Source organism: Prionailurus bengalensis, chromosome B1, assembly GCF_016509475.1.
Source record: "Prionailurus bengalensis isolate Pbe53 chromosome B1, Fcat_Pben_1.1_paternal_pri, whole genome shotgun sequence".
NCBI lineage: Eukaryota > Metazoa > Chordata > Mammalia > Carnivora > Felidae > Prionailurus > Prionailurus bengalensis.
This window is the reverse complement of record NC_057344.1, coordinates 130779699-130804949: the sequence shown is the minus strand read 5'-3', so window position 1 is coordinate 130804949 and position 25251 is coordinate 130779699. Positions and strand designations below refer to the sequence as shown.

Sequence of the window (25251 nt, the reverse complement as noted above, 5' to 3'; positions counted from 1 at the left end):
CGCATGTGCTGTAGATTCAGCAGGTTATGTGATTGCTAAGTATCTTTGAATAAATATTTAGGTGTAATTTAAAATTTAGGTTTAAATTTAGAAATGTATTTTTCATGTTACCATATAGACTGTGCAACCATCCTTTTTCAAAATTGCATTATTTCATTGGGTAGGTTTACCATCATATAATAACAATTCTTTTATTGTTGCATACTTACGGTTGCCTTATGTATTTTGACATTATAATGATACATATCTGTGGTTTGGCCACTAATTTTTAGTTGTCAGAGGTGTCTTTTTTCTTTCTTCTTTTTTTTTTTCTTTTCAACTAGCAGGGCTTGGATGGAATGAGGATGGGGTGTGGATATTGAGGCATTTATTTACATTTTCCTTGATGACTGAAGATGGTATTATTCTTACCAAATTTTTATTATATGTGAAAAGGAATTTGAACAATTGTATCTCCACGAGCTTCATCACATACTGATTAGCAGTCAAAGCAAATTTGACTTTGATGAGACTAACTTGTCTAAGACATTTTGATCAGTGTCAAGTTGCCAGAATGTGGTGGTGCCTCCTAATTATATGGTGGTGTCTCCCTAGTGTTCTGCCTAAAAGTCCACAACAATAAGCCCTGCTGTTCACTTGAATGATTGAGTGTGACTGATGGCAGAACTCCCGCTACAGATACAGACTTAATAGACATCTACACCTCTACACTTGCTCAGAAATCAAGCAGTGACTAAATATGCAAAGATAAGAGTACTTTATGTTCATAACCTGAAGGAACAAAGAACTCCTGTTATATTAGATATGCTAACAGCCCCTCCATTTCAAATACTATCATATGTTAGAAATAAAAGTGAGCATTTGGAGAACTTTGAAGTTAAGAGACATGGTAGAGAAAGGTCATGGTTTATGTACTCTCTTTGTTCCATCCTTTCCTACTTCCTTCTATTTGCTCATTGGTTAATTATTAAAATATATATATATATATATAAACTCAATTACTTTTATATAATCTGTAAGAAGGTGTAGCAGTTGAAAACTATGTTATGTCTATGTGTTGATTTCTTAGGGTTACTGTAACAAAGTACCACTAACTGAATAGCTCAAACAACAGAAATGTATTATCTCAGTTCTGAAAGCTAGAATTATGAGACCAAAGTGTCAGCAAGGCTATATTTTCTTTGAAGTTGCTAGGGAAGGATCTGTTCCAGGTCTCTCTCTCGTAGCTTCTAGTAGTTCCTTGGTTTGTGCCAACATAACTCCAGTCTTTACGTGGTGTTCTCCTTGTACGCATCTCTGTGTCCAAATTCCTCCTTTTTATAGACGTCAGTCATGTTGGAGTAGGGTCTTACCCTTTTCTAGTATTTTCTGATTTTAACCAATTACATCTGCAGTGACGCCATTTCCAAACAAGGTCACGTTCTGAGGTACTAGGCATTAGTACTTCAACATATGAATTTTGAGGGGACACATTCAGTCCTTAGCAGTGTGTTGCATAAAGTTGTTTAGAAAGAGAATCCTTTAGGGGCGCCTGGGTGGCGCAGTCGGTTAAGCGTCCGACTTCAGCCAGGTCACGATCTCGCGGTCTGTGAGTTTGAGCCCCGCGTCGGGCTCTGGGCTGATGGCTCAGAGCCTGGAGCCTGTTTCCGATTCTGTGTCTCCCTCTCTGTCTGCCCCTCCCCTGTTCATGCTCTGTCTCTCTCTGTCCCAAAAATAAAAAATAAATAAATAAATAAATAAAAATCCATTTTAAAAAAAAAGAGAGAGAATCCTTTATCATTGAAGCACTATCAACAAAAGACTATTTCATTTCCTTATGTTCATGGAGACTTCTCTGCCTATGGGAAGCTCATACCTCCTTCTATGTAGTGAATCTCATTTCTTAACACTTGAAGGACTTCCTTCCCTTAATTATTCCTTCTTACCCTTGTATTTTTAACTTCTCCTTGCTTACTGAATCATTTTCATCAGTCTTTAAACCTGTTCAAGCTTTTCCATCACACACACAGGCACACACACACATGCACACACCCACACACACGCGCACACACACACACACACCATCTCAATCCTATTAGCTGCTATTCCTCATTTCTTGGAATGAGGTTATATTTTGAAAACTATATAGTTGGTAATTCCTTACTTCTCCTACATCTTCAGTTTACTTCTGAGCCACTGTAATCTGAATTCTGCTTCTAACACATCACCTGGAACTGCTTTGTTAAAGTCAATAACGACTTACTTTTTGATAAGTCCTTCCTTTACTTTATCTCTGTTGCACCTAACACCATTGATCTCACTCTCTTTCTTAAAGTTAATCCCTGCCTTGGCTATCATGGCACATGCTGTTCTTGTTTTCAACCTGTTCATTTTCAGGTTTTGTTTGTTTGGTTGTTTGTTTCCCAAAGTCACTTCTTTTCATCTTTCAGCTGTTGATTTTCCACTACCTCAATATTCCAGTGATTCCCAAATCTTCACTCCCTGACCAGATACCTTTCTTCTGAAGGTAGAAGATGTACCTTCCTACATCAATAGTTCATACTATATTTGTTCAGTTGGCTATTACAAGGGATACTAAAATTAAACTCATTATATTTTCTTCATCTGAAATTCTTCCACCTCAAATTAGATTTGCTCTCAACAGGAGTGAACGGCACTTGCGGTGAACGTAAGGGTGAACCCCATTAGACCTGCCAGATACTTTATATCATTCTTTACTCTTTCTTCTCTCATTTTTTCCTCCTATGCCACCCATATCTGGTAGAGCCCACCTTCTAAAAAGCTTTCAAATCTTCTCCCACAGACCCATTTTAGTTTATTTATTTTTAGCTTATTTATTTATTTATTTAGAGAAAGATAGAGTGAATGATCAGGGGAGGAGTAGAGAGAGGGAAACAGACGATCCAAAGCGGGCTCTGTGCTGACAGCAGAGGGGCTGATGGGCACTTAGTCATGAACAGTGATATCATGACCTGAACTGAAGTTCAGTGCTTAACTGACTAAACCACCTAGTTGCTCCCCACATCTTAGTTTAAGTACTAATAGTTTCTTTCCCAGATTATTAAACCAGCCTCGGGGCGCCTGGGTGGCACAGTCGGTTAAGCGTCCGACTTTAGCCAGGTCACGATCTCGCGGTCCGTGAGTTCGAGCCCTGCGTCAGGCTCTGGGCTGATGGCTCAGAGCCTGGAGCCTGTTTTCGATTCTATGTCTCCCTCTCTCTCTGCCCCTCCCCCGTTCATGCTCTGTCTCTCTGTGTCCCAAAAAAATAAATAAATAAACGTTGAAAAAAAAAAATTTAAACCAGCCTCCTATCTCTGGTCTTGGTCTCATCCAGCACATCCTCCATAGTGTACTTACTGTAAACTGCATAAAAGTAAATCTGATCATACCATTCCATGGATGAAAATTCTTTATTGATACATTAAAGCCTTCTGAATAAAACAACTTATTATTATGGCACAACTGTCTTTTGTGATTTGGTCCTCATTTGTATCTTCTTGCTAATGTATATCTCTCCACACTATTGTATTGAAATACTTGTTCCCTGAGTTCTTGCAATGGTTTCCTTTGACTCCAGAAATTCCCAAGGTCCTGCATTTACTTGGAAAATGTTTCCATTTCTTTAACCATTTACTAATTCTTCTGAATATTGAGATTCTGGTTAGATATTTTTTTTTTCTCAAGAAAGCTTTCTCTAATTCTATTACCTTAGTTTCTGTATTTGTATATGTAACTTGCTGACTTAAAAAAACAAGTATTTTATCAGAGTCTCACAAAGCTGAAATTAAGGTCTCATTCAGCTGTTCTAATCAGGAGCTTAGGATGTCTTTCAGTCCATCCCTGATTTTGGAAGAATTCACTTCCTTGACATTGAAGGTTTGAGGTTCCATTTCTTTGCTGGCTGTTTCTCTCATCTCCTTCTGATATCCCTTCTCACACAGCCCTTTCAATTATCAAAACATAGTGAGTCAAATCCTTACCATGCTTGAAATATATCCGACTTCTGCTTCATATGACTGGGCCCACCCAGATCATTTCCCTATTTTGAGGTCAACTGTACTATAGAACATAATAACCCCCTGAGTGATACCATATTCATAGATCCTAGAGATAAGAGCCGGACAAATTTGGGGGTGCTGTTTTAGACAGTCTACCTACTATGCCTAATTGTGGCTGTTTCCCTTATACGTACTTGAATGAATCATTGTGGGAAAAAATACATACCATGAACCTCCTTTTATGAAGAAAATTGAAGCTCTCCAAAGTAGTGCATACTATTACTGAGATACAGTGGTTTTGTGTTAATGCAGACTTAGATTTATTTTGGTCATTGTTTTTTAGTTCTATGGTATAGGAAATTGCTAAGACCTTGAAAAATGTGCTTAATACCACCTTCCTGGTAAAAAGGTGACTATCCACTGATGATGTATGCAAAACATTTGGGATTATTTCAGAATTTCAACTAATTGTAGTTTTGTTATCAGTAATTGATTTGTGCCAGGTCACACAGCTAAACTGTGACACAACACTCAAATATGATCTTCTCTATCCTGAAAGAGAGATAGAAACAGGTAACAGGAAAAACACTGTTCGATTGATAGTTTTGTTTTCCCTTTATTAGATAATAGTTCTTAGAATAGTTTAGTGTTGTTTAATGATAACCTAAAACTTCTCAGTCCTCTTAACATTAATTTATAGAATCTTAAAGCCAAAATTTTTGTTTTATCATGGAAGTTAATTATATAGTTGGGCACAGTATTCAGGCATTCACTACATAAGCAGGCATTCAAAAGTATATCTATTTCATAAATTGAAAAGCTACTTATTCCAAATTCATGTATATGCCATCTTCAAAGATTCCTGTTTTACAATGTACATATAATGAGTATTTGAAGATACCACTGTGTATGCTGTTGCTATCCATTAGTGCTCTAAAAAATAACAAAGCATGACCTTATTTCCTTTCCTTACTGTCCAATACAGATTTATGTTTTGTAGTTGTGATCTGTAGCATCAGCTAATATTCATTGCTTTTTTGCAACTTAATTTCCTGACCTCCCAGACTGCCTGAAACCACTGCTTAAATTGAGTCACATTGTGCACAATTCCTAGCTTTCTGCTTTTTCTCCTCCCCAGACTTCTACAAGTCTGCTAGAATCCTTGAAAAACATCCTAAAACATTACTTATTCTGTATTCTTCATTATTGTCACAATTCAGCACTCTATAAAGCAGGATATAATATATTGATTTTATTCCCACTGCCCTTCCTCTCTGTCTGAAGGGCATATAAATGACCAGGGCCCAGGAGCTGGCTCAGTTCCTTTGTCCTGGGAGAATGGCAGAATGGTGCCCACTACCTGCAGCATGCCCTGCAGGCACTGTGTTTTTATGAGATTTAAAGATTCTTTTAATGGAGAGACACCACACACGGACACTCCTGAAATGCAGATCTCCATTACTTACACTTCCCTGGGAGAGAAGGCCTCTAAACAGGACCATGCAGGAAGTTGCCCTCAGGCTGCAGAGTAACAGCAAACTTCAGCTGTAGGGGGCAATTTATGTATAAGCAGCATGGGGTTAGCTAGATTTCTAGGGCTCTCTGAGGATTGGTTAATTTCAATAATTTCAAGAACTCTGGGGAAAGAGGCCCCAGAGGCTATCCCTAGTTACCTGGTACCTCATTCTGTAGGGCTGGTATGTAATGACCCTGAAATGTGAGGCCCCAATAAGAGAAGCATTTGGAATGTGGACTTAATTAGTTGTTCAAGAAGGGTGTCTAACTAAATGTCCTCTAACCAAAGCCTCAAAACTGGGTCAGGATAGCATTTAAACAAAACAAAAATAACACAACTTTGTTAGACACTTCTAGGTGGGGAGTGGCATGTGTTTGCTGTCTTTGATTACTTTTCCTTCTCAGAAACTAAGCTTATAGTTGTGTTCAAACTAATTCTCTTACTTCATTCAGGATGTTCAGGGATAAGAGGTTCCCTATTTCTTATTTAAAACATGAAAAGGAAGCAAGTGTGACTTCATAACAGGAATGTTTAACAGCATATTTCTAACCCATTTCAGTTTTCTTTCTTGTAAAGTCTACATTGTGGGAAGGGTCACAATCACCTACCTTATTTAAAAAATACGGGTATAATGTAACAATTATGTCTGTCTTCTGTGAGGGAAAAAATGCTGGTATCAGAAAATCTTAAGATCTCCTAAGGATAGTTTTCCCCCAAGAATTTTGTACCAAGCAAGTTCAGTGGGGCAATATAAATTAATATTACTTTACCACTTGTTGGCTTTCTTTTTTGAGAAGATGATTGCTGATGAGTTTATAAGACATTTATGTCTTAAGTATAGTTCATAATTGATTTTGATGAAATCCACAGATTTAGCAGATCACGAAACTAATTGGTCATGCCTACTAACTTATTCTATGATGCTAGGAAACTTTTTTTTTTTTTATCTTTATGCCTACAAAATACAATCACTTTAAGAAGTCTTTAGAAAATGAAACACAAATGTTTGTTTTTAATTTTACTTTCAATCAAAAATTTCCTGGATGAAACAAATAACAAAATAGTGAAAACTTTGAATAGTTTTTATAAGGATCATTGATGTGGAAATGTTGGGTTTCAGACCAAATGGTCAAGAAAGAATTCTTGAGATGTTTTTGTTGCAAAAAGTGGTTTTATTAAAGCACAGGGACAGGAATCGTGGGTGGAAGAGCTGCACTAGGATTTCACTGATGACTGATTATATACTTAAAAAAAATTTTTTTTAATGTTTATTTATTTTTGAGAGACAGAGAAAGACAGGGTGAGTGGAGGAGGGGCAGAGAGGGAGAGGGAGACAGAATCTGAAGCAGGCTCCAGGCTCCGAGCTGTTGGCACAGAGCCCAATGCGGGGCTCGAACTCAGGAACCATGAGATTATGACCTGAGCCAAAGTCAGACACTCAACCCACTGAGCCACCCAGGTGCCCCGATTATATACTTTTAAGTTAGGAGGGGGTGAGGGTAGCTTAAGTCTGTAAGCAATTTTTGAAGCAAGGTTTCCAGGACCTTGAGGAGGCTAGATTGTTAGGAAAAGATAATTTATTATTGTTTAATAAAACTTTAGTCAGGAGACCATTCAGATGTATATTAGTGGGCCATATGCTTGGAGGATGATTGCTAACATACATTTGGCTGGTAGAGATAAAGGAGGTTTCCAAAGGAATTTTTATATGTTAAAGTAGACTTACAGAATCCTGGAATGTTGGGATAATGTTAAGCTAAGATTGCCTTTTGCCCTTAGCAAAGTGTCATCCTGGAGGCAGCTGAGTTCCTAGAGGAAGGCCACTCTGCCTGTCTCAAGGACTTGTCAATGGGCTGTAATTAATGCAAGAAAGTGAACCTAATAGGACTATAAGAACTTAGAAATGACAAGCCCATTGTCTCATAGAACTATTTTAACATCTCAGCACATTTCTCAGTGAGTCTAATTTTTTAAGGATTCCAAAAAATGTAGGATTACAATGAATTTGGTTGAGAGGTTATTGAGCACAGCTTAAGGGTCTTAGTATTATTATTAATGGTTTCCTTTTGTTTGACCTTTGCTGCAATTGCTTTTTCTGCTTCATTTTTATGCCTAAAGCCCTTACTTATCATAGAAATGTATGATTTTTGTCCAATAACTGGTCAAGAAATATTCTGATAGCAAAAAGAAATTCTGTAAATTAAAGTGTTTTACAAGTTATAAAGCCCCTATACAAATATCAGATATAGTCATCATTATCTTTTGAGTGATAAAGATCATTAGGAATAAGAGTAGACTTCCAAATGAAAAGATTATGCCAATATCCAAGGAGCCTTTTCTTTGATTGCTTGAAAATCACAGCCAATATACCACTGTGTCAATGGATAATGCTGTTTCCTGATTTGTATATGCTAAAAAATACATTTCTAAGATACTCACTTTGAACACCTACTATGCCTTTTCTATTTTTATATTTCTATGAAACAATATTTAGGAAAAAAACACTATAAATCAATGACATGTTAGTTCATCTCTTAAGTCACTGTATAAAGTCAAATCTAGAATCTTTTCAATTGAATGTAAAAAGAAACTTTTTATCATTTAGCAATTATTGATACTGAAATGATTTATGATTTTTTTTCAGTTATGGTAAAACCTTAGATTTCAAGTAACTTGTTTGGTGAGTGTTCTGCAAGACAAGCCAACATTTCTAATAAATTTTTACTTGATAAACGAGCAATGTCTTACAATACGAGTAGTACATGACACTAAATGTCACATGATCACAACTGAGCCAATGGTTCTTGAAATTTGCTTCGAAGTGCTTTAGATTATAAGATTGTTTCTGGAATGACTTATGTTCACAAGCCAATGTTTTGGTATATTTTAAACTAAATAAAGAATTAGAGTGGTGTTTTTATTGGCTTTATTTGTTTGTTTGTTTGTTTGTTTGTTTGTTTATTAGAGGGAGATGGACACAGCATGAGCAGGGGAGGGGCAGAGAGAGAGGGAGAGAGAGAATCCCAAGTAAGCTCCATGCTCCCAGCACAGAGCCTGATGTGGGGCCTGAACTCAAACTGTGAGATCATGACTTGACCTGAAACCAAGAGTTGGTCACGTCACTTTGTTTTCAGTATTTAAAAACAGTTCCTCTTATGGTCCTGTTTAGATGATTATGTACCTACACTGCTTTATTTCACTAGTTATTCAGATATTACAGGTAGTATGCTGCTTTAGAACTCAGTTAACCCGAGAATCAGGGGCATTTGAGTGGCTCATTTGGTTAGTGTCTGACTCTGGATTTCAGCTAAGGTCATGGTCTCACAGCTTGTGGGTTCAGGACCTATATCAGGCTCTGTGCTGACAGCAAGGAGCCTCCTTGGGATTTTCTCTCTCTCCCTCTCTGCCCCCCTCCCCTGTGAATTGGCACGTACACACACACACACACACACACACACACACACTCCCCCCCCAAATTAATTAATTTTAAAAAATGATTTAAAATCCTTTTAAAAAAAACATAAAAATCATTTGAGGTCAGTTATTTTGGTAGAGCTCCAAAATACATTGTTGGTTATTATACATTTTTGTGTTTTCTAACCTCTACCCTGCTGTTCGCTGCTACCATATTCCTATTTATTTCTTCTCTTTTTCCACTTACTCATAACATTTTGTCCTTTTTTACTCTGATAGAGTTGTCTGTTTCCTTTATTTTTTAAAAATCTTTTGACCTTTTTATTTATAAGAATTAGGAAATAACTTGTAAATCATAAAGCCCTTCAGAGAGAAGACCACAGGTCTATAAATAGAAAGAGTCATGATGATTCAATATAAATTTTGATGTGTTTTTGTAACTAGTAGCCAAGAATTACATTAATGATTTTACTTGAGGAATTATGTGAGGTTTATGAGTTAGAAATTATGTGATTTTTTAAACCTATATTTCTAATTTTAGCATAAGATCATTTTCAAAGTGATTTACAGATTCTACTTGCCTTTTATTTTTTGGTACTTAATTTGTTTATACAATAGTCTAAAACAATGAGTTGATTCTAATTCTAGGCAAAATAAATTATAGGATGTATGGTACTAGAGTTGGCTAACTGAATTTGGGACAAATTACCCAAATATCTATGTATCTGGCTGGGACTTTCAAAATTTATCAAATAAAAGTACAAGAATAAGATAATTTGTAAGCTGTTTTTATATCTATATGTCTGATTCTCTAGTAACTTATGCAATGATGATATAAATGTTCATTTCATGCATAAAATGAGCTATGTGAAAATCACACTATTTAAACTATAACTTTAAATCACAAAAATCATAAATTAAATCACAAAATATTTCAAAATTATCTGCATACATTTTTATACAACTATAATGAGCCATAATTTATACTAATTCTAATTATAATAATTCAGAGTTTATCCACATGCGCTTGTGGTATCTATAACAAATCATCCAAAAATTAATGGCTTAAAATGATAATCTTATTTTGTTTATGATTTTGCAAGTCAGGAATTTGGGAGTAATTTAAGTTAGGCAATTGGTTGTGAGCTTCAGTCACCTGAAGACTCCACTGGGCTAGATGTGCAAGATGGCTCACTCTGATGGCTGGCAATTAAAGCTGGGTGTCTTTTTGAAGCTGATAGGGGGCTGTTAACAGAAGTACATGTGTTTTTACTTTTTAGCATGGCTAGGTTAGTTTCTTTCTGCAAGGAAGTAACCTGACAAAGGAGCATTCTAACTGAGCAGTCCTGGAAGCTGACCTTATCTAGTCTTGAAAGTCATGTGGACTTAATTCCGCAGTATTCATTGGTCAAACAACAAAACCAGTCCAGATCCAAGGAGAGGGCATTGGCCTCCATCTTTCAGTAGGAATAGTAAAAAAATGATTTGTAGACATCTTTAATCTACCACACTATGAGTTCCACATTTATAAATAATTACTGAATTTAGAAATAATGGAATTGAATTATAGTCCTAAAAATTAATTATGCTTGAATGAGAAACAGAAGATGTCATAATTATTAAAGCATATAGTTTATGAATGAGAAATATACATTTAAATAAGCACAAGCTTAAACTGGTTACATTAGCCTACAGGTTAATGAAATAACCTCATTTGAAAAATCAAGAATATTAAAATCCAGCTAATTCTACAATCAATATGATTTCTAACTCAGTAGATCATCCTGCCAAATACATTCCACAAATTTGCAAATACAGTGAGAATATTGAGGGAATATTGCTATTAGTTTTCCCCTAAGAGTAGGTGTGTTCAAGGACTTTTTATTTTGTTTGTTAAGCAAATACTTCTGTGAATATTGGCACATGTATATATAACAACTAAGAATGAAAGTCTAGATAACTAAGATTCATTTGCACAGTCATTCATAGTGAAGGCTTTTATAAAAGTTGGCTTCTGATAACATATGATAAATATTTAATGTGTTATTTCATAAGTAAATGCAAATGATATATTATCACCTATCTGATTTAAAGCTCTGAGATTGTGAACTTCTTGAAAAAGTTTCCCAGGGGGAAAAAAAACATCTGAGAATTATATAAAGTGAGCATATTTTTGGAAAACCATTTTTTTCTACAATTCTATTAGTCACAATATTGACAAATCTTCCATTTTAAATTAATTAATAAAACAATTAATATACAAAAATATTATTGATAATTAATCTACAAAAAAATACAATTGTATTAGATTCAGGCAGATGCCCAGATCCTCTTTCAGTAAAGGACCACTTCCTGAAGTAAGTGCAAATCCTACAGTTAGCTGACTGCCTCTGGCTGTTAGCTCCTGCCTTTAGGGCCTGCCTCAGCTCTCTAGCTGAAGTCAGTCTCATCTCTGGATGACCTGAGACAATGAATAAGTAACAGCAGCTGAGATCTAGTTCTCTTTTTATTTTTCTCCAAATTTTTATTGAAATTCTAGTTAGTTAACATATAGTGTAATATTGGTTTCAAGGAGTAGAATTTAGTGATTATTCTCCTATAGATAGCACCCAGTGCTCAACACACATACCCTTTTTAACCCATCACCCATTTAGCCCATCCCCACCCCCCTCCTGTTCATCAATCCTCAGTTTGTTCTCCATCGTTAAGAATCTCTTATGTTTGCTTCTCTCTCTTTTTTTTTCTGTCCCCCATATTCATCTGTTTTGTTTCTTAAATTCCACATGTAAGTGAAATCATATGGTATTGTCTTTCCCTGACTGACTTATTTTGCTTAGCAAAATACATTCTAGCTCTATCCATGTCATTGCAAATGGCAGCATTTCATTCTTTTTGATGGCTTAGTAATCTTCCATTGAATATATGCACCACTTCTTTTTTAATCATTCATGAGTTGATGGACATTTGGACTATTTCCATAATTTGGCTACTGTTGATAATGCTGCTATAAATATTGGTGTGCATGTGCCTGTTCAAAGCAGTATTTTTGTATCCTTTAGGTAAATACCTAGTAGCACAACTGCTGGGTCATAGAGTAGTTCTGTTTAGCTTTCTGAGGAACCTCTCTACTGTTTACCAGAGTGGCTGTACCAGTTTGCATTCTCATCAAGAGTGTAAGAGAGCTCCCCTTTATCCACATCCTCGCCAGCATTTCTTGTTTCTTGTGTTGTTACTTTTAACAATTCTGATAGGTATGAGGTGGTATCTCATCATGGTTTTGATTTGTATCTCCCTGATGATGAGTGATGTGGAGCATCTTTTCATGTGTCTGTTAGCCATCTGGATGTCTTCTTTGGACAAATGTCTATTCATGTCTTCTGCCCATTTCTTCACTGGATTATTTGTTTTATGGATATTGAGTTTGGTAGGTTCTTTATAGATTTTGGATACTAACCCTTTGTCAGATATGTTGTTTGCAGATATCTTCTCCTGTTCCATAGGCTGCCTTTTAGTTTCATTGATTGTTTCCTTTGCTGTGCAGAAGGTTTTATCTTGATGACGTTCCAGTAGTTCACTTTTGCTTGTTTCCCTTGCCTTTGGCAACATGTCTAGTAAGAAGTTGCTGTGACTGAGGCCAAAGAGGCTGCTGCCTGTATTGTCCTCTAGGATTTTGATGGTTTCCTATCTCGCATTTAGGTCTTTCATCCATTTTGAATTTACTTTTGTGTATGGTGTAAGAAATTGGTCCAGTTTCATTCTTCTGCAAGTTGCTGTCCAGTTTTCCCAACACCATTTGTTGAAGAGACTTTTTCCATTGGATACACTTTCCTGCTTTGTTGAAGATTAGTTGACCATATAGTTGTGGGGACATTTAGTTCTCCTTCATGAGCCCCCAGTGACTGAACAGGGAGTGGTACAAGAGCCTGCCTACATTCTCTCAACACAGGATTCCTCTAACAGGCACCCTTGGCTTTGGACCTCTTCGTTTAGATGGCAGAGGTTTGTCAGGTATGGGTCTTGGTCCAACTTCCTCCCTAGCCAAGTCTGATTCTTCTTTTCTTTTTATGTGAGTTTACTCTCTAATGGACCTTTTATTATAAATAAACCTTAACCACACCTCAGTATTTGTCTCCTGGAGAATTCACTTGTGACAACATTTTATTTTATGTTAAGAGTTCTTTTTCTTAAGTGAGATTCTATGCAAGACTTTGGGAACATAAGTACTAATACAATGCAGTTTTTGCCATCAGGTAGTTTATCATCTGATGTTATCTTCAACCTCCACAGAAAAGTTACTAGCACAGTCACAGGACTACTTAGTTGAAGTACCACGAATTTGATTCTACATCTCTGATTCTAAGAAGCTTGATTATTCTCTTACCTTCCTCTTAAGTTTGCTGTTTTTACCTTTGTGCTGTGAGGCAAGCTAAGCCATCTTTTTGTTAATATTTAAAATCTGTTAAAATATGTATTAAAAACAATGTGTGTAAACTCCATCCATGAACACCTGTGATTTAGGGAAGAAATAGGCATAGTGCAAAAGGAAAGGTACAGAGGTAATGAGCATCTCCCAGGCAAGCTGGTTACAAGCAGATGAAAGGAGATATTAGTCAATTCAAATCATACATTTGTTATTACTTAGTTTAGAGGAAGTACAAATTATTAACATCATGAAAACCAGAATGAAAAGTACTATTTTTTCTAAGCCATTAGCTGTTTTCCTCCTTGTCAGTTCAGATAAGGTTAACGGATTCAGAAGAAATGGGAATTCCCCTAATGTAAACATTTCTTATTTGGTAATTTTATGGAAAGGAAATGTGTATTTGAGTAATTGCACATCAATTACAGTGTTTGGTGCTAATGAAATAGCCTATCTGCTGAAGTGGAGGAGGCAAAAAGCCCAATGAGGCTGGGGAACAAGCAAACAATGCTGGAAGTATTAATATTGCATGAAATGACATATCTTTTAGATGCTATGGAACATGCCCTTACTCTCAAGGGGTGTCTTAGCCAACAAGGGGAAGCTTTCTAGTGGAATAAGGAGCAATGTTTGAAATGTCTCTGAAAGCACAAGAAATTGTGGGGAATAGAGAGGTGCCATGTGTAGAAGACTTTATAGTCCAGACCTGTGTATGGGTAAAGCAGGATACATAAAACATTTTGTATTTCAGTTCTGTAGGAATGATCAATGGTTCTAAGAAAGTTGGAAATGAAAAACTTTGAAGCTCCAGAAATAAGCAAGTAGCAGATAACGAAAGGCACTATATACTATGCTAAAGAGTGTTTGACTTCTTTATTTTCCTGAAAGAGGTGATCAGCTATTAAATAAGAAGGGATGTAATTTATTGCCATTTAGGAAAATATCTCTAGCAGATAGGGAAAGTGATAGAGAGAAAAATCGGTTCAGAAATTCACTGCATTAAGCCAGAAAGAAACAATGGACACCTTGAGTAAGTCAATGAAGATAGAGAAGAGTGCATCTAAGAAATATCAAGGAAATAGAGATTAAAGACTTTGGTATCAGATTTGGCCAGAGTGAGTAAAAACTAAGAGTATAGGATGGCTTCCTGCTTATTTTAGGAAATATAAACATGTGAGAAGTAAGTAGAAGTCAAGTTTTCAGGTAGAGGAAAATGATGAGACAAATGCTGCCCTGGAATGTCTATGGGACATTGCTGAGTATATGCTCAGTAAGTAGTTTTATTTATGAGTTGAGGCTTGGAAGGTACATGTGTCTAGATTAAGTACTTGTATTTGAGAGTTAGAAGTAATATAGGCATAGAGTAATATAGGCCACGGATGTGTATGTATTGTGTACATAGAGGCTGTGGCTGAGCATACACACACAGTGAGAAGAAAATGCCCAAAGATAGTGCTCTAGTGAGAGGGACAAGTATTATAGAGACACCATCAAAGATAAAGACCATAACTTGGTAACTGGTTTGGGAATTAATATTTAATTATAGCAGGGGAACAAATTATAGGTAAAAGTATCTCTTTTAGAGGATAGCCATTTTTCTACTCATTATGTATGCACAAGAATGGGAGGAAAGACTTTAGGATGACTCACTGGTTTGTCTTAGGCAACAAAATGGACAAATGGATATTAAAGAAAAAGACTGATTAAAAAAACATACCTGTGTATATTATATAGAATAATATCTTCAGATGCATTAGCTTGTTTATCTTGCAACTTAGAATATATTATGAAAAATACCAGACTGTAGAAAATTTGAGTTTCATTAGTCATATGCAATTATCTCCCACTGTGTGAAGCTGACTTTCCTTATCAAGAGCAAAGTGAAATGGCTAAGCCTATTATGCTGTCTCTTTGATGTTTTTATAGGATATAATGAAAGATGAATGCTCAATGCTGAAGCTGCAGCTGAAAGAGCGGGATGAACTCATTTGCCAACTTCAGGAAGAGCTGGTAAGTGATAAAAATATTGGCCCACAAACATACTTTCCTTGCAAGGTTATTTGCTATAAACCCTCCAACAACTTTTTTGTTAACAATAATATTATGTATAAACTGTTAATGCTTCAATCGGATTAATTATCAATTTTATAGTCTTACAGATGTGAGGATTTGAAAATCTGAAAAATAGAATGGTCTCTAATCTATACTGAACATTGTATAATTCCAGAAATAGATCACTAAACCAAGATTAGACATTTTAGTTTTATCTATCAAAAATTGTAAAGACTAAGGTCATATTTTATTTTGTAAAGTGTGTGATTTGACTTCATACTGCTCTACCTAGAGATATGATCATGTAATATGAAGCAAAGTACTCAAAAATCTTAAACAAAAATAGATTGTACTTTTTATTTTCATAAAGCTGCCAAAAATGTATTAACCTAACTTTTGTTAATGTGGTATCTATATTATATAAAATTACACAAATATTAAATGTTTATTGATATTTTCAGGGGTTTTTAAAATGCAACATTATACAAAATTTATTAAGTTAAACTTCATAACCTGAAAATATATTTGGTAGGTAACAAGAACAGCAGTCTGCATTACTTAAGTATGTGTTTTCAACTTATATATGTATATTAACAATATTTTGCAATAAAATTTACTCTGAATTTAATAAAAAATGATCTGTAAAATAAGAATGAAAAAGAGAGGAATGAGAAAGGAATTTTAATTCATCAAAAGTTCTTAATAATACTAGTAAAATGAAGAAGCATTAAACAATAAAAGAGCCTGACTCGTTATCAAGATGAAAAAACAAATCCTAGCCAATTATATTCTTTAGGATGATGTCAGAGTTGACTACATTAACAATGATATATTACCTAATTATTTGATACAATTAAATGACAAAACAGATTTTATAGACCATCAAGCTTCTGAGAATTCTCAACATATTAGTGAAATAGGGGACAGATTTAGAGCATACTTTATTGGTTCTTGACAACAGATAATCTTTTAACTGAAACCTGACCTTTATTGGGACTGTGTTATGATTGACTTGATGTTGGTTATTGGCCTCATGAGCTTATTATTGTTGCTTTAGAAAACCTATAAACCAGTATTTAAAATAGTAATAGTACTACAGACAAAAGGAACATGTCTTATGTTACTTGGAATTACCTTTTTTAAATAAGTAATAGATTTACTGTAAATTTATTTTATTACATTAGGAAAACATTTCTGTAGTTAACATAACGCCAGAGGTACATGTTATGTGACCAAGCTTTGTTTATGTGGTAGACAAAAAAATATTTAAGTTGAATGAAAATCATGTAGATATTAATGGATGCAAATAATCATTAGTTTTAACACAACAGAAAATCTATTCCCTTTGTCAGAATGCCTATTCTTGGTGGATTAGCTCAGAAAGAAGTATTCATTTTTTCCCCTTAACATTAGTTGTGATTAAATTTAAAACATATACAAGACATCAGACCTTCATTTGTTGAGTGGAATGAGAAAGAAAATGATTACTCCTAAAGCTAATATTACATCATTATACTTTAATGTAATGCCCCTGCATCCGAGAAAGAAAGTCTTCTGTTGGCTGATTTAGTAAAATGACTTGCAAGAGTTTTGTTTTTGTTTTTGTTCCATTTTTATGCTATGTAGTTTGCATAACCATCTTGGATATTTAAATAAGAAAATGTTAACTTCTGAAAACAAAGTTTGTTTTAAAAAGAGGACTATAGCTGAAGAGGAAAGTGTGTAAGTGATTTAAGGACTTAAAGAAGGAGAGATGTTGCTGAAAAGAAAAGGTCATCATCAAAACTGGATTTGGAGCATAGAGGAAGGGTATAACCACATAAAAGCTATACAACCCACTTGGATGCATTAAAAATTAAGTCCTAGCACACTTGTGATCCTGATAACAAATAACTTGTGACATTTTGACAAGGTGGACATTAAACTTTACTTTTATACTTTACCTACCTACCTTTAAGAATTTGAAAACATTTCAGAGGAGTGCCTGGGTGGCTCAGTTGGTTGAGCTTTTGACTCTTGATTACGGCTCTGGTCATGATCCCAGGGTCGTGGGATCAAGCCCTACTTCAGGATTCTGCACTGAGTGTGGAGCCTACTTTGGAGCCTACTTTGGAGCCTACTTGGGAGCCTGCTGTCTCTCTCTTGCTCCCTCTGGCCCTCTCCCTGCTCCCATGAGCTCTCTCTCTCTCAAAAAGATTTTTTTTAACTTTTTAAAAAAAATTATTTACTTATTTTGAGGGAGCAAGAGAGAGAGAGCAGAGGAAGGGCAGACAGAGAGGGAGAGAGAGAAAGCATTGCAAAATGTCTTCTGGGGGCAAAATTTTCCCGAATTGAGAACCATTGCTTCAGGGTTATTATAATCCCCAATAAAATTGTATGTTATAGGTTTAATGTCTATCTGTTGATACCCAGTTTGAATGAAGAAAAAAAAAGTTCAGTAGAATGGATGGGCTTCTCCTTTGACCATTACATAAATAGTCCTTTGCATTGCATTTTAGGCTGCTAGAGCTGCTGTACAAAACGCCATAGACTGGATGGTTTAAAAAATTTATTTTCTCATAGTCCTGGAGGCTAGAAGTCCAAGATCAAGGTGCTAACATGGTTGGGTTCTGGTGATAGCTCTCTTCCTGGCTGCAGATGGCTACTCTGTGCTCACATGGCCTTTGCTAAGTGCATGTGCATGGAGAGGACAAGAAGGAGAGTTCTAACTTTTTTTCTTACATGGGCACGAACCCATCATGAGAGCTACATATACCCTCATGACCTCATTGAAACTGAAGCATCTCCCAAGACCCCCATTTCCAAATACCATCACACTGGGATTAGGGTTTTAATATACAAATTTGGGAGAGACACAATTTAGTTCATAGCACAAAATGTTAATGTTTATGGTTATATTTCATAGTTATATATTTTTTTCAGGCACTAAATACACATTTTAAATAGCATTTTTACTCTGTGATTTCAGAACTATGTTGGTTTAACTTCACTTTTTTTCTGGGTTAGTAGATTTTGCAAAGCATAAATATGCTAAGAAAACCTAATAATTCTGATTTTAGATTATATATTGATTTCGGGGCAAATTATCCACATTATTAACTGCATTTCTAATAAGAATGTATTTTGTAATCATACTCTGAATTTATTCCTTCCTGTTTATCTTTAAGAAGAAAAAAAAAACAAAAATAAGAGGTTTGTACTTTTGGGAACAATTTCAAGATGTCTTAAATTATTATCCCTGAAATTTGTATGCATCACTTACCGTGGTGAGACTTATTGTTTTTTTTTTTCAATAGCTAATTATTTGCATGTATTGTATGATGTACAAGAGAATATTAAATATCAGAATACCAGAGTTTCCTGTGGTTGTAGAAGTGTTAGGGCAACTAAATGGAGAAGACAAACTCTTTGGGCAGGAATTTTTGTTATGGGTAATCAGGAAACAATTGGTTCATACACTTACTTCTAAGTGCTTTATAATACAACAAAATCTTCTCTGCATTGCTATGAGGTAATGTGAAGGGTACTGGCTAGCTGTACCTATGTGACATGAGCTATGCAAATAATACTTTTATGTTGTTAATAAACTATCAAAATAGCTTGTATTGATATTATAAAATATTTTCACAAACAAAAATTGGAATTAACCAAACATTTGAAATTCCTTTTTCAAGTTTAAGACTATTCTCCCATCAAATGAAATCTTAATGTTTTTATTTGTTTCCTACCCTGGAAACATACATGGAATTTGCAAAGCTTTGAAGACTTTTAGTGATTTCAGTTCTTTTAGTGGTTTTCTTTGAAACGTATTTATTTTAATATTTGTGATTTACATTTGTAAATCCCTAATTATAGTGCATAGTATAAGACTTTACACATTACTGTTTTCTCAACTTTTTATTTTTCTTTTCTATGGTCTCTGATTCATTTATGGTTTGGTTAGAATCTTTTCCCAGGGTGCCTGGGTGGCTGAGTCGGTTAAGCATCCGACTTCAGCTCAGGTCATGATCTTATGACTCATGAGTTCGAGCCCTGCGTCGGGCTCTGTGCTGACAGCTCAGAGCCTTGAGCCTGCTTGGGATTCTGTGTCTCCCTCTCTTTCTTCTCCTCCTCACTCGTGCTCTGTCTCTTTCAAAAATAAATAAACGTTAAAAAATTTAAGAAGTTTTCCTGAACGTTTCCTTCAAATGGGGTATTGATGACAGGGTCTCTAATTCTTTGAATATCTATTCACTTGAAAGATGAAAAATAGTGCTAGGGTTGAATTGTGTCCTCCCCAAAGCTAATCAATTAAAACCCTAATCCCCAAGGTGGATTATCCCATCCTAAAGGCACCAATCCCATAAGGCCCTACCTTTATGACCTAATCTAATCCTAATCACTTCCCCAAATCTCCACCCCAAATACCATCACATCAAAGGGGTAGGATTTCAACATGAATTTGGGAATACAATCATTGAGTCTGAAAGGGAAGTAAAGGTATCAGAGGTCTTATGGAATTCTACTCTTTCACTACAGCCACTCAATGACATTAGTTATGATATTACTGTTTTTGCATATCAAAATTCTCTGTAAGATTCTAGTTGACAAAAACTCACATGTGAGAATAAAAATCAAAAACCTGGACAAGATTATTACTAAAGACTGCTAGGAATTACTGGTTCAGAGTAGGAAATAAGATGAAAAACTGTGACATGTACTTCACTGAGAATTATTGTTAATAAGGATATTAATTGAAAGCATGGAAAAGAACAAACTTTCAGAGTCAGAAACAATTGGAAGTCTTTTTTTAAAAATAATTAAATGATATTTGGATATATATTTAAATATAAGTTGTACTTATTGTGTAGAGTATGTTTAACTTTTTCAATATTAGAAATAGAACTCTTGGGGCACCTGGGTGGTTCTCTCGGTTGAGCATCTGACTTCGGCTCAGGTCATGATCTCTCGGTTCGGGAGTTCGAGCCCTGTGTGGGGCTCTGTGCTGACAACTCAGAGCCTGGAGCCTGCTTCAGATTCTGTGTCTGCCTCTCTCTCCACCCCACCCATGCTTGTGCTCTGTCTCTCTGTATTTCAAAAATGAATAAACATAAAAAAATTTAATAAAAAAAAGAAATAGAACTCTTCTACCAGCACAAAGATTTAGGGATTTCATGGTATTTAATGCATTGGTATAAGTTAAGGCCAAAGGTCTAAACATATTGGCTAAAAGTAAGAATACCTAATCAGAATCAATATAACAAAAGTTATTTAAAATAAATTATTTTAACTTTAGGTTTAACTTTGACTACTGGTGACATAAAACAGATAAATATTTTTCCCACTTATGAGAAAGTTTGGTTCTTTTTCTCAGCTATTAAGTGAAGGTCACGTTGAAGATTGCAATGTAATTTTATTGCTAGTATAAAACTGAGGGACATTGTAAATATTACCTTCTTGTTCCTAAAATATATCTGAGAGATTTATCATAAACATTGATGGTGAAGTGTAGCCTTGTGTTTTGGGAGGTGGGGGGAGAATGGATACTTTCTTCTAAATGATTATTAATCTTATAAATGGCTTCAGAAACTTTATAAATGGTTTCACAGTATAGGTGAAAAGTTTACCCTATACGATTTCAGAAATTGAAGAAATTGGGTTTGGCATTTATTAATGGATTGATTAAAAATATTCTTAAAGAAGTTGAAGATAACTTAAAAGTAAAAATAACTTTAGTTGGACCTAAGACTGTAAATAGTAAAATTTAATTGCCCTAATTAGGATCAATACACCATGCTATGCATTTAATATTATGTTTTACCAGTAATTTAAATGCCTATTACTTTGTCAATAATGAATTTGCATGGGTAACCACATTAAAAAAGGTGAATTGTTAGTAATTTATGACTCTAAACTTGCATAACGTCTATCATTTTATTCTTTCGTTTAGAAACTTTTGTTCATTTTGCAGCCCATCTGAGTAGAAAGCATCAGATTCTGCTTTTTACGGTATATTTCTTTAAAAGCATATTTCTACTTAAAAGCCGAGTTTCAACAAGTGACCCATAAATAAGACTTCAGCCAGAAAGTTTATGAACTGTCTGAAAATAAGTATGCTATAATACATCCCTCATTAAAACAAAGAAAAGGAAGGCAAAACAGAAATACTTCCAATGGTTGCCTTCATGTTTACCACATACCATTTAGACTTGTCAGAATGTAGTGAGAGCTGTTATTTTAGTCATCACATGTTTCTAATCTAATGAGTGAGGAGCGGCATTGACTGGGAAGCACTTAAAATAATAATAAAACCGACTAAAAGCATTTTGCATTTACCATAGGCCAACAATTTAAAAAATGTCAGTTGTAAGTCTCCTCCCTGAATGATGTGGGTTTTTGTTTGTTTGTTTGTTTTCTTATGGATCTGAATCCTAATTTAGTAACTTCAGGTTAGGTTGTTTACATTTTAATCACACTTTTAAAATTTCCGTTAGCACATTATTACTCATCTCTTAATAACATTGTATTTTTAAATGAAGGTTAATTGGGAGAAGTTCCTGTTAAGGAGAACTTTGCACAGAGATTAACAGTTCAGAATCTTTAAACCCAATTTGTGTTTCTAACCCCTGTAGTACTACATATTAAGGTATTCAACAATAAATTCAAAATAAGAAATGAAAGCATAGTTATAAAGATGAAAGAATCTTGAGTTACTTCAGTTCTGTCGTTTGATATAACCATTTGTAGTATTTTTAAGATGTAAAGAAATAGAGTTAGAACTACAAGATACATATTTTAGTTCATACATTAAGTATTTTACTGACTTTTAATAGCTGGTTCCGAACTTATTTTAAATTGTGTGTTTCCTTTTTTTTTGTATGTTTTGTTTTAATGTTTTAAAACTAATGTACTGGGGCGCCTGGGTGGCGCAGTCGGTTAAGCGTCCGACTTCAGCCAGGTCACGATCTCGCGGTCCGTGAGTTCGAGCCCTGCGTCGGGCTCTGGGCTGATGGCTCAGAGCCTGGAGCCTGTTTCCGATTCTGTGTCTCCCTCTCTCTCTGCCCCTCCCCCATTCATGCTCTGTCTCTCTCTGTCCCAAAAATAAATAAACGTTGAAAAAAAAATTAAAAAAAAATAAAACTAATGTACTAACCAAAAAAGTTGCATCAGGCATGATTTAATAGTTGCCTAAATTTGGGCACCCGGGCTCAGTTGGTTGAGCATCCCGTTTCATCTTAGGTTATGATCTCACAGTTTGCGAACTTGAGCCCCACATGGGGCGCTCTGCTGTCAGCGGAGAGCTGGCTTCAGATCCTCTGTTATCCTCCCTTTCTGTCCCTCCTGCTCTGTGCTCTCTCTCGAAAATAAACCTTAAAAAAAAGTTGCCTAAATTATACCTTTTGCAAAATATTCATAAATCTTAATATTATGTTTATTAAAACATTACTTTATGGCATGATAACATTTACAACGCTTTGTATGACCACCTTTCAACTAGCTGCGTTTCTTTTCTGGCTATCACTCAATCTCATTTTATGTCTTGATTATTTAAAGTAGGATTTTCTTCTAGAAATAGGATTTTTAAAATTATCTCTGTTCTAGATATCCAATAAGGTAGGTACATAGCTGAGTTTTGAAAGCTTCTTCCTCCTTCAGTGTAAAGACTAAGTTGAAAAACAGATCACATAAGATAAGTATATATATGAATCTGTCTCTCTCTCTATATACATACATATATGGGTGTGTGTGTGTGTGTGTGTGTGTGTGTATACACATATATGTTAGTGTGTTATTAAACCTTTTTTTCTCACTGAAAGCAAATATTGAAAATTCTTACTTGAATGTAAGTAAACATATAAACAACCATTTTTCTCCAGTCTCTTAAGAAATCCCATTTGCTTTATTTAAATGTAAACCAAGCTCTCAGCTCATTTGTTAATACTTGAATAGCAAAGTATGGAGCTGCATAAAAGGCACTTGTAGAACTGATGAATTTTGAAAAATTGAAGGCAATTGAAGAACTGAAAGTAAAGCATTATGTATAATCAGGTTACTGTGCATAATAAAGGAGGAGCTAAAAATAAGACTCTAAGAAATACATACAGCTAAATAGCACTTTATCAAGAATCTGAAGAGAATGATTTTGATTTGGTTTAAAACATATTCAGAATTCAAATTGAATAAAATTGTATGTCCTTGAAGCTTTAATAACAGAATAATTCCTACTTGATAAGAGAAACATTCTTTTTTGCATGAAAATCATATCCTGAATTCATCTTAAAAGTAATTCCCCACTTGCTCTACATTCTATTATAACTTAGGGTATTATTTCATACCACTCATTTTAAGATAGAATATTACAGGCCCATGGATGATTTACATAAGAACAGACAGCTGTAAGTACTTTCAAATCCTCTTTCTTTCTCATATTTAGGAAACATTAGGAACAGAAAAGAAATAGATTAGGTATACTTAAACATTATTAAAGTGTCAGGCTACTCCTTTTTTCTCCAGGTGAATTAATTGCATATATTCCAGAAAAGGCTTATCGCAGCAGTAATTACATTCCTCCTCAGGTCTGTGAGACAGTTGTACGGTGTGAATGAGGCAATATCCTGTGATACATAATGGGGATTAGCCTCCAATTCCTGACACACTCTAGTAACCTGATGAAGAGCTGACAAAAAGATACAATCTTTAATATTCTACTGCACTTGCCTTGGCAATAGTACATATTTGTTTAAGTCTTTATCATGAAGTGTTGTCATATTGCAGTATGGCATGGATAGAGGGAAATAATTGTGGTATAATTTAAGTGCTAGTATAAAGTTGTTTTACCTTTAAGACATAAATATTTTTTAAAAGCAGCATGAAGCCATACTATGGCCAATTTAGGCATGTGGCAGAAATTAAATTGATATATAAATTTGGATGTTTTGTATATTTTTCATTTATAAGCTATGTTGTTATATAACTTAGTGGCTTTCTCTGTACTCTTTTTTTAAGTTTATTTATTTATTTTGAGAGACAGAAAGTGCAAGTAGGGGAGGGCCAATGAGAGAGGGGACAGTGACAATCCCAAGCAGGCTTGGCACTCACAGTGCAGAGCCCAATGTGGGACTTGAACCCACTAACTGTGAGATCATGACCTGAGCCAAAGTCAGGCTCAACCGACTGAGCCACCCAGTCTCCCCTGGTTTTCTCTGCATTCTTATTTCTTTTATTATACCAATCAAGATTTCAGTGCATAGAATAACATATGAAATAAAACTATTCAAGTAGTCAACAAGACATAAAGATAGCCAAAGACTTAGAATTGGGGGTGGGGGCAGAGCTACAAATCATGTTCCCAAATTACTAGGGGGGTTAATATGCAGAAGGAGAAGATATGTGTTGGTATGTATGTGTGCATGTGTTTATGTATATGTGTGTAGATAGGTGCATAAATATAAACCATTATAGCATAATGTTCTACTTCACAAGATTATCTTTAAGCTTTTGAAAGCCAGGCTAACTTCGGACATCCCAGCAAGGGTTAAGAAGATGGAGCAGAATAGTCTCTCTTAAAGAGCCAACATTCAAATCAGGGAGACAGGCACAAACAGTTCATTTTAATAACAGCCATTATTTACTGAGCTCTTACTCCTTGGCAGGTGCTCCAGTGAATGCTTTTGGTTTATTAATGACTTTACTTTTTATAATAAAATCAAGAAGTATGTATTATTACTTCCGGTTCATCTATAATAAAGCAGATATTCAGAGGGATTAACTGATTTGTTCAAGTCTGCATAATAAGTGATAGAGTAAGGATTTGCAGCAAAGTCAGCCTGACTCCATATTTTTCCCTAATACATAAAAATGTATACATTATA

General features: G+C 35.0%; 1 protein-coding gene across 2 annotated transcripts in view; it reads left to right on the top strand.

Moving 5' to 3' along the window:
• The window catches only part of CCSER1 (coiled-coil serine rich protein 1), a 1313272-nt gene that overhangs the window by 570473 nt on the left and 717548 nt on the right, over window positions 1-25251 (top strand). For both annotated transcript variants that reach the window (XM_043572184.1, XM_043572185.1), the window contains exon 8: window positions 15275-15358. In XM_043572184.1, the coding sequence (XP_043428119.1) occupies window positions 15275-15358 (84 nt within the window). The remainder of the gene's footprint in view (window positions 1-15274; window positions 15359-25251) is intronic.